Below are 11,053 nucleotides of genomic sequence, written 5' to 3' on the forward strand. Positions count from 1 at the left end.
TCATTGAGTGTCCCCACCTCTTGCATGGAATTGATAAAGAGTTGAACAACTTGCTCTTTATTGCATGTCCATTCTCCCGATGATTTCCTCAACCATTGAAAATGGTTTTGGATAGCTCTTTGTTTTGTTGTTTTGTGAAAAAAAAAAAAATTGTGTTCTTATCTCTTGTTGTAAGCCATAGCTCCATGGATTTTAGCCTCCATATTTCCTCTTCTTTTTCTTTTTCTTTTTGTTTTCCAGTACGAGTATTGGGCTTGGAGATCTCTGAGTTTTTGGCGACTTTCATTTTGTAGATGAGAATCAAAGATTTCCTTCTGTAGTTTATTGAGATGGTCTTGTATCTTTCCAAAAGTTTGATGATTGCAAACTTTGAGGTTTTTTTTTGAACTCTTTGAGTTGTGTGGCTATTTGGAAATGTAGATATTCGAGTATATATGTTTGCCATGCTAAAGTGATAGTGTCTCTACATTCTTTGTGGTCTATCCAAAAAGGCAAGAAATGGAAATGGGATGTTCTGTTAACTGTGATTTGTTCTACGGTTAGCATGTGGGTGCATGGTCTAATGAGGTAATTGGCAGATGATGAACTATGGAGTTGGGGTATAGATCTATCCAGGAGTATGTGGTCAAGGCTCTGTCTAGCCTTTCTAGGATTTTGTCTCCTCCATGTTGTCCTTTTGTCCTTGTGTAAGGTAAACCTATATAATCTATACTAGTTAGGTTAAAAAGTTGTACAAAATTTTGGAGATGTTTTGATGTCTTGGGAATTTGGTTTCTGTAGTTTTTTTGGTCTTGAGTTGTGAGGAGGTCATTGATATCTCCAATTAAAAGCCAAGGGAGGCTGGTTTGTTGTAAGATGTTTGTTAATTGGGTCCAGATGAATTTTCTTTGGTTTTTTTTTAGGGTGTCCATATGTACAAATGAGGATCCAAGGTTTGTTTGAGGGAAGGTTTTCCATTTCAATGATGATAAAATTCGGTCGCATGTGAAGAGGTTTTTCTATGATGTTTCCTGACCAGCAGCATAACAAACCCCCTAATTGGCCTCTTGATGGCTGAATCGAGTAACCCGGATATTGTAACTTTTGCACCAGGTTCCTAGCGTTGTTCATGTCCATCTTGGTTTCGCTCAGAAAAAATATGTCCAATTTTTCTTTTCTTATTGTTTTGTATAGGTCCTAGAGCTTGGAGGGTTTATTAGCACATCTGATATTCCATGAATAGAGTTCCATTGTAGTAGTGGGGTGAGTGCAGTGTTGCTGTGAATAATATGGGTGAGAAAACAATAATATGGAGAAATAAAAATGATACACGAAGGGAGAGTTTACATGGCCTATAGATATGGGGAGGGGGAATGGTTCTGATGTAAGGTATTGAGCAAGTTGGTTGAGCCCTCCGCCTTCCAAATTCCCTACGAGCAAGCTAGATTCCACTTTTGTTACCACCTTTGGCATTTCGGTTTGCATCCAATCTGGTTGCCAGTAAGGGAGATTGTCATGAATTGTAGATGGTTGTGGTTGGGGTGGCAATTCTTGATGGGGTCCTGGGCTCGTGAAGAAGTTTACCAGTGCACCGTTCTCAACCATTAGGATGTTATTTGCAATGGCATCGGGTAGTGTTGAAAATGGACATCTTCTCTTCTTCTTGCCTGTGTGAAGATCAATAGCACCGATCCCTCCTTTTTTTGTGATGTACAATGCCCATAATTTGCTTCCATTGTCGGAGACCCTAAGTCAATCCATTGGTGCAGTGAGCTCACAGCCATTTGGTTCGAGGCAATGTCCAGTTGTCGAGTTTGATGCCTTCTTAGGTTTTTGCCTTTCTTCCTGTGGCCAAAAACTTGAGTTGGGTGGTGGGAAATATTTATGGATTGTGTGGGTTCCACATAATTATCATGCATTGTGTGCATGTTAGTTACGTGGATGACTTGCTTTGCTTTTTGCTTTGATGCATGTTCTCCATTTGTGGGTTCTGTGTTATTATTGTAGGGCGCATTTAATGGTGCTTTTGCATGTATTCCACATGTCATTTGCATTGGGGTATCGCTTTCTTGGTGAGTTAACTCGTTGATAGGAGCTGACTCGTTCATTGACCCGCTAGACTGAAACCTATAGCCATTGCCATACTGATCAATGCATCTCCATTTGTGTCCTCCAACTCCATCTTCTGAGTCCTCGTCTGAGCCATGGTCACCATGTCTAATGTGGCAAGGTTCTTGCTTCTTTGTAGACTTAGAGAAAACCGGGATTATCAGTGGCTTTTCTGGTCGGTACTCCACTCGAAGCCATTCACCTGGATTATCAATAGATCTATCTTCCAGAAAGCTTTTGTAGTCTGTGATCTATTGGTCCAGCCTCTTGCAGATGGTCCAAGCATGACCTATTAATCCGCAATTTGCACAAGTTCTAGGCAATTGTTCATAGCAACAACGGATCCATATTGGCTTACCTTGGTAGAAGATGAAATGACCCAAGTACAATGGCTTACGAAGGTCTATTTATATTTTTTTTCCAAACCTAAAGATCTGGGATGAGCTGGCTTGTGCGTGTTTTCTCTTGATTTGGTGCCACCTTCCTTGTATAAGCTGCCAAGAAGTTGATGCGGGCTTCTTCGGCCATACCTTTTAGAACCATGTGCATCTGAAGCCAAACTTGTTGAGTCCATATCTGTTCGACCACACTTGTAACAAAGTCTTTCCAGTTTTCTAGTAGAATCCAACTTTGTTTATAAAACCACATACCTCCATTTAAAGCAGTGTTCTTGTCGTTTTCCTATTCAAAAATAAATTCAATGCTGCCTCCCTCAATAAAGTTTGTTGTTAATGAATGGGTAATTCCCCATAGGTTTTTCACATGGGTGACTAGGTTCTCTACACTTACCTGTTGTCTGGGGAAGATGTGTCCCTTTAGTGTAAGATTCGTGATATTTATTGCATCTTCTATTGGGTCAAAGGAGGGATATTCTTGGTCTGCTATTACAATGACTGCATGTGCAAAAAGTTGTGCGATGTCGTTGTTATCTGCTACAATGATCTCTTTACCCTTGTTTTCCTTCAGTGCCATCTGGTGAGCTCGTATGCAATAGAAAAAAACAAATATTTTTTTGTGGGGGCCTAGGTGAAGGAATAGGTGGTTAGAAGAGAAAAGAGAAAAAGAGTGGAGGTACAAACTTGCCGCAGTGTCACAAGTGTTCTCTTCGTTGCGCCATCCATCGTGCCTACAGCCGCCACTCTAGTGTCCAAGTATGTGTCATGGGCAGGCTATGCATGTATTTTTGTATGGGGGATTGCCAATGACATTCTTGTAATTACCTAGTATGATTTTTCATCCTTTTGATGTATCTTTATGTCACTCCCCCAAAATCTTAACGTACTCTTTGAGGGGAGGTAGGTAGTCAAGTGAATCAAGAGCATATAAAGGTTAAGCATGATATCCCCTCCACACTGAACTGTGTGCTTATGCTTGCCATCCATTAATGCAATACAATTTGTCTTTTTCCTAATTCGTGTGCCATTTATGTTGCCTTTTTTTTGTGTTGTTGCTTAGGGTTATTCGTCGCATTCGAATGCTGCACGGGGCCCCAACGATTAGCCCTGTGACAGTAGGGAATCTTCGAGGCAGAGAGTGATCTAGGAACTGTTTGAGGTGTGAAGGCTTAAGTTAACAAGAGAGTTATAGCAGGATGGGATGGTATGGGGCTGAGAGTTGGGTGAGGGGAAAGCATTCCTAGTTTGTTGTTGCTTGTTGCTGATTTAATTATTTTCTTTTTTATGTTAATAATAATTTTCAAAGCATATTGAAAAAATGAGGGTTTTTATATGGACACATACATATGTCCATTTCTTAATTTCTTTTCCCATTTGTTGATAAAGGCTTCATTTCAATAATTAATTAACGCTCATTTTCACAATCCATTTGCAAATCCTCCCATGATATGCAACCAATAAAGTTGAAGAGTCTACGAAGAAACTTTCTATGAGACAGTAGCAATTTGAACTGAGAGAGACATGAGTGATTTCCAAAAAACTTGTGTGTGCATTTGCTTGATTTACACTCCTTAAATAATTTCTGAAGAGTCATTGAGCAAAAGAAGGTGCTGATTTAGAAAAGACTCCTTGATCAGTCACAATTTCAAACATTCTAATTGTTAAAAAGGTTGAATAGTTTCTCTTTATCACACTTGATCAAATCGTAATTGTTGAAACATCAATGGTCAGCCTCACACCAAAAGTCAAAACCGGCCTTTATGAGCCAAGCAGGTGCGAGCAAAATGCGCCCGCACATGTTGCACAATAGCAAGCTTTCATTCTCTCCTCTTTATTTCTAAGGAATGTAAATAAGCTCCTATTTAAAAACTCAAAACAAGTTTTGAAATTTTCCAATGTAGGATAAATTGAAAACTGGTTTTAGTAAGAGAAAAATCTATTTTCCAATATATGTGTGTAGGTGTATTTTTTATGTAGTTGATCAATCAAGCCCCATTGAATTTAATCTCTAATGAGATTAAAATCCAACAAAGTGTATTTTAGGTATTTACATGTTGATTGACGATGAATTAAAGTCAATTATCACAAATTGAATGTTTGATACATGATTATTGCACTTCAAAATTTGAGTACCAAATTATCACTCGAGTCAAATGGAAAATTTTCCTTTTAAAAAATTAAGAATGGTGCCTTGCGACCCAACAAGATAGCTTGGGGTTGGAGGGTACGAAAGATGTGGTTGTACTAGCTAGCTAGTAATAGTAATGACTAAGGAATGAGATTTTGTGTGATTCTTTCTGACTTAATACACGGAGTAGAATAATTTTAGTTCATCAGATCAGATGAAGTAAATTATATATATTGAATTGTTATTATTAGGGAAAAAAGTTTCGCTAGCTGTTTTGTTGAGAGGCTTATGTGCATGACACTACACTATCATGGGTGTTGAGCAAAAGGGCATTTACAACTAATACTGAAGAGATGGATTAAACAAGCAATTAAGGTGGAGTATGGTGTTATCTCCCAGCACAGTCCTAATTATTTTAAATGTCAGAAGGCCTATCACCTATGCCTTATATATGGGTATAGTTGTATGAGAGATGAGAAAGTTAGAAATATGCATGGTTGAGTATGTATGAGTTGGATGATGTTAGGTAGATTCCTTATTCAATAAAGCCCCCACCTCTAAACTCCAAAGTCCAATATACAATCACCATCGCCATCACCATAACCATTAAGAATTCAGATTTTATCTTCATAAAACCCATTTTCATATAGCAGCCCTAACAACTGTTCATTGGAAATATCTCCAAAGTCCAATATTACATTGTTGCAAGGGCTATGAGGATGATGTGAGAGAAAAAAATCCAATTGGACCATTAGAAATGAGACTCTCCTTCACTTTTTCTTTTTCTTTTTTTCTTTTTTTTTTTCTGCATATTGCAAAATGCCTGCGCCTGGGAAATCTCCTTCGACCTTCATGCTCCCTTAAAATAACAAGTGAGGACCCATCAAACAGAAAAAAGTAGTAAGAATGAAGAGTTTCTGTTGTTGCCACCTACTGCTGCCCTCTATGCCCTCCTCCAATCAAATATTAAATAATGGGATTCCTCTCCCACTAATATAATTGCCTTATCCTAAATTTATTTTTAATGGTATTTCTTAATTATTTCTTTTTCATTATTCTTTATTATTATTATTAATAATAAAAGAAGATATAATAATTATATAAGAAGAAAAAAACATGGTAGAGAGAGAGACAGAAAAATGAAAACCTACAGCAACCTTGCGCAAATGGGTTGTTGCACGCAAACTATTTTGTTGAAGAAAATTTTAATATTATTAACCCTAAAAAGAAACAAAACATGTATACTTGACGCTTCATCATCATCATATTATCACATTACTCATTTATTAATTTATTTATTTAAACTAGAAAAAAGGTGTGTGGACGAGCAGCAGTAAAATACGCTTTTTCAATACATTCCAACACCATCTAAATCTTCCCATGCAATTGAGACCCACCTTGTCCCAACCCACCACTATATTATCTGTACGTTGAAAACATCTCTGATAAATGACAAGGGATACAGCTGCAAATAGCTTGTTGCGCGACATTGTTGGGAGAGTCTTGGTGTAATAGATCCCTACCCCTAGAATGTACATTTCGGACACATCATTCAATTAACTTAATTGTTTGTCCACGTGGAGGATGACGTGGCCAATCATTCCATCCATACCCGTAACTATTCCCTTTTGATTTTGATTGGCGACAATTAGTGATTGACCAATCCCACACGTGGAGGATGATGTTATCTGGTTGACAAACACGTGGCAAAGCAGTTTCAACTGGCGAACTTTATGCTTTTTTTTTGTTTGATACAAAAAAAAAATTAGCTATTTTTTTGGCTGTTTATTCATATATATGCTTTATTTTTGTTTATTTATTTATTTATTTATTTTCCTTTAATGTGAGGGACACGTCGTTGTGAATAAAAGGAAGAACTAAGAAACTCTGAGAAACAACAAGAAGAAGAGGAAGAAAGCAGAGCAATAGCATCTGCGGATAGAGAGCAGAAATTCAATTTCAAGTCGACTAAAAGCCTGGACAAATCAATAATAGATTTTGGGTTTTTCTCTTATTGTATTATTATATACATGAAAACTAAATTACTGAGACAGAGACAGACTAAAGAGAGATAACCAAGGGTTGGTTATTTCTTATTTGTTGGTTGGTTTCATTTCATCCTTCAATTTTGTCTCCGCTACTAAATTCTCTTTTCCGGTTCAGAAAACCCAAAAGTGACACATAGAAAGTTATATATCGAAAGAAAAAGATAGATAGGCCAACTGATTTGATCGCTCTATCGGATTGATTCCATTGTGAAAGAGAGAGAGAGAGATAGAGAGAGATGGAGGTCAGAAACAGCGTTGCGATGGACAACTCGTCAATGGCAGCACCTCAACAGCCCTCACCGCCCTCGAAGCAGAACAAGCCATTCCCAAATTCAGTTGACACTAGTTCCGTCTCCCAGAGGTCGGTTCCTCTTTCAAGATTTCTTCTTCTGTTTCCTTGTTCAATTGTTATTCTTATTCCTAGATTATGTGCTTTTTGTCGTTTTGGCACCACCATGGACGCCATCTAATCCCCATCTTATTCCCCCTTTCCCGCTTCTCTTTTCAGGCTTCAGAAGGAGCTGATGTCTCTCATGGTATGTGATTTCTCTTATTAGTTATTCCCTTCTTCTTGGTAAAGTTCAGTTACTGCTACTTCAATAATCGTTTTACTTGATATTCAGTAGTTTTGGCTTTTGCCGAATCTGAGTTTTCTATCTTTAAATTCTTTGTTTTGGGTAAGTAACCGATAGTCCTAGTTCGACTCTCTCTACATCAATTTGGGTTTTCATTATCTTGAACTTCTTATTGGTTAATAGTATCTGGAAACTACTGTTGAATAATCTGCTTAGATGGTTAAAAGATATTGTTTTTTTTTCTTTTTTCTTCTTTAATTATTTTTTCTTGCAATCTGGAAATTATCTTCAAACCTTCTATCGTTCTTTTTTACCTTTTTTTTTTATATTTTTAATCTTAACTCTCAAACTATTAGTGTATCGGAGTATCCAACTTCCCCATGTCATAATTCCAAGTCATCATGGTGACGAGCTACCTTTATCTCTTGTTATGATCATCTTGTTGGTGATATGTTAAAAGCGAAAAAAACTAGTCTTTTTTGCGTCCCATTTTAGGCAAAATTTTTGCTTTCTTCTCTGGATGCAAGATTCTAAATTATTGGTCCACAATGAATTCGAATTTCATTCTTAAAATGAGTTAGCATGTTCAGGAAATCATTCCCTGAATAACTGAATTTTCCCTCTCTGCAAAACTTATCTCGGCAGTACAGGAGGGCCATGACCTAATCTTGTTCTTTTCTCTGCCAGATCATAGTTTGAAGTTATTCCGGTCAGTGCTACTGGGGTAGCAAATAAAAAAAGAGAAAAAAAAGGGGAAGAGAAAGTTCTTTTTTTCTATCCTCAGTCTGAAGTCTTGTAGTGGAATCACTAGGGGTTATTTTCTTTGTCGGAAAACTAATAGTCCTAAAAAAGATTATAGTTCAGAAAACTACCTTGGTTTTGAGGCTGTGAAGATAAAACAAAAAAAAAGGGATATAAAGAATTCGTGTTGTATGATCTATGTAATTAATCAATTTCAGTGAAACCAAGGTTCAGGTTATCAAATTTATATAGTGAAAGTTCGGTTTAATAGACTGGAAGAGGGAATAGAATGTATCCCAAGATAGCAAAGTGGAGCAGTCAAGACATTTACTAGTGAATTAATTAAGAAGAATCCTCTCGCAACATCAATGATGTATGCTTGAAACAAGGAGATGAGGTAGTACATATGGAAATAGGGGTTTGGTTTTCTTTTATATCTCTTACGGATCAAACTGGCTAAGATGGCTACTCTCCTAATTGTGTGAAACGACATTGAATTCTATTAATGCTTTTCATATCAAAATAACTTCTTTCCCCTTACTGAAGTAAAACTTTTCTCAAACTACATAACTAAATCTCTTACTAGAAGGTAAGAAGTCCTCTAAATGGAATAAAAAAGGAACATAGTTCCCAAATCTCTGTAAAAAGCATATGTTTAGATTAGACAACTGATTATTATTTCTATTTGTACCAAAACTGAGCAGATAGGGCATTATTGTAGCCATGTTCTAAAAGTAGTAAATAAGCTTTTTTTTTTCTGCATGCCTGCATCAGAATTTCTTTTTCCTTTCCCTGATTTTATTGTAAAAAAAAAAAAAAAAAGCTTTTTCTCTATGTATGTCTCATGATTTATTTGGGGAAAAATATACTTTGTTTAACATGTATGCATTATTTGAATATATGTCTACAGCTGCTTATCGGGCATATGGTACACGTTCTTAATTTGTATAATTGTTATATGCTCCAGCTCACTGCATTTAGAAAGATTGAAATTGCACTATTGCCCTGAAAATACAAAATGTAGATAATGATTCCGTGAAGGACTTACTTCCATCAGGAGTCCTTAAAAGAGTATTAGACTTTTGTTTCTGATTATTATACCAGCCCAAACTCTTGCTTGGTTTATTAGTTATCACTATTCACAGTGTTTTTATAATGTTATAACTTTTCTTTTATAGATGAGCGGAGATATCGGGGTATCAGCCTTTCCTGAGGGTGAGAACATCTTCTCCTGGATTGGCACTATTGAGGGTGCAAAGGACACTATATACGAAGGTTTATCTTACAAACTGTCTCTGCGCTTTCCCCTGGATTACCCATTTAAGCCTCCCCAGGTTAAGTTTGAGACACCGTGCTTCCATCCAAATGTTGACCAGTATGGTAACATTTGTCTAGATATCCTTCAGGTAATGATCATCCTAATCAAAACGTGACAAGGAAACACTAAGAAGAATGCCCTATGTGGATGGGGAAATTTGGAAAAAGACTTGCTATTATGTATATACCCTCCACTCAGTGCTTGTAGAAGGGTTAGGGAGAATTGCTGCATTCCACTTACTACTAAGACTGGTGTAGTAATGGCAAGAAGGCATTCACCTCATCCAGATTAATATTGCTTATGTCTATTGTTTTTCTCCTACAGCTGATGCAATCTCTCTTTTGTTTCTCCATAGGACAAATGGTCATCAGCTTATGACTGCAGAACCATTCTATTGTCCATCCAGAGCCTGTTGGGAGGTTTGTGTTTCTTCTGTTTTTGGGCTTCCCGCTCTTGTATGCATGCCTTCATCTTACTTGTTTGTTCTCATGTACAGAACCCAACATTGATAGTCCTCTTAATAACTATGCTGCAGCACTCTGGAATAACCAGGAAGGTGGGAATCATCTTACATATTCAGCCATGCTATATTTCTGTTCTCATTTCTCTTCTCCTATTTGGATGGTAGAACTAAAGGTGAATTGGGAACATTGAAAACATGATATCTGGGAGAATTATTGAGCTGTGAACAATTTATGGCTAACTTATTACCTAAGTTGTTGGTCTGATCTAGCCATCCCGTATGTGGTATGCACATGGACAACGTGCACAGAAGCAACAATAGTCCTATTGGTGGAAGCAAAGAGATCTTCTAGGTCAAAGCATGAGCTGATTGGGTTATTGAATCCGTCCAAGATTGTCCCAACTAATCGTGGATTGCAGTCTCCCCGGTTTTTTTTCCAGGATAGCAAGGCAAAAAGGATTCTTGCCTCATCTTTTTATCATGTTGCAAGTATATCTTGCTTCTTTTCAAGGGAAACACCTAGCAGCTCACAGGCTACTTTATTGAATGTTCTAGGGTCTTTCGACGCTATGCATCTCTCAGTTAATGGTGTTTGATTCCTTAGCCATAAGTCACACGGTTAAATTTTCATTAATAGCCAAGACTTGTGATGTTAGAAACCCAGATGAATATTCAAATGGCTTTTTTCTAGGCCACTGGATCCGGACCTATAAGTGCAGGATGGTATATCTACAAATTTATTATATGAAATCATGATTATGCAATGGGCGAGTATACAAAAACTACAACCTTTTTCCCATGTCATCTAAAAATATTATACAGCGTTGCACTTGTTGATATATCTGATCATTCAACATTTGTTCCTTTATCTTTGCAGCTTACAAGAAAATGATCCACAAACTGTGTACAGATGGGGAGGCATTTGAAAGCTGATTAGCGAGGTTTTCATCGCTTGCTGATGGTGATTATCTTTATTTTAACTCCCTCGGAGACTGCATCTTCTCTACAACATTCTTGAGAAAGAGTATTTTGAAGATGTCATGATATATGTATTTTTCTTTTCTTTTCTGCAAGTTGAAATTTTTATCTTTGGATCATTTGATGTCTAGTAATTTGGGTGACCCAGTAAAAGGGTTTTTTTTTTTCTTTTGAACATGGCAATATTCAACCTGTATATATAATTAAAGAAAGCCTACACAATCAACTTTTTTTTTTCATTTTTGCATGATTTGAATTCTAAAGATGATGGGTCATGATTGGGGTTGTTGCCTTCAATGGCAATACTCAACCTCCTGAT

General features: G+C 37.0%; 1 protein-coding gene across 2 annotated transcripts; it reads left to right on the forward strand.

Annotated features, from left to right (window-relative positions):
* The first annotated feature begins 6,473 nt into the window (after window positions 1-6,473).
* LOC148870293 (uncharacterized) lies at window positions 6,474-10,968 on the forward strand. Of its 2 annotated transcripts, none has more exons than XM_088973748.1 (6): window positions 6,474-7,020; window positions 7,168-7,195; window positions 9,154-9,381; window positions 9,649-9,712; window positions 9,790-9,849; window positions 10,634-10,968. In XM_088973748.1, exons 1-6 carry the CDS (start codon window positions 6,896-6,898, stop codon window positions 10,687-10,689), a joined length of 561 nt encoding a protein of 186 aa, XP_088829874.1. In that variant the 5' UTR covers window positions 6,474-6,895; the 3' UTR covers window positions 10,690-10,968. The 2 variants fall into 2 exon arrangements, with proteins under 2 accessions (XP_088829874.1, XP_088829875.1); XM_088973749.1 differs by having other exon boundaries at window positions 6,480-7,020; window positions 9,829-9,849.
* The last annotated feature ends 85 nt before the right edge of the window (window positions 10,969-11,053 follow it).

The sequence above is a fragment of the Nelumbo lutea genome, chromosome 2 (assembly GCF_056320005.1).
Source record: "Nelumbo lutea isolate HS-2025 chromosome 2, American lotus-T2T, whole genome shotgun sequence".
NCBI classification, from domain to species: domain Eukaryota; kingdom Viridiplantae; phylum Streptophyta; class Magnoliopsida; order Proteales; family Nelumbonaceae; genus Nelumbo; species Nelumbo lutea.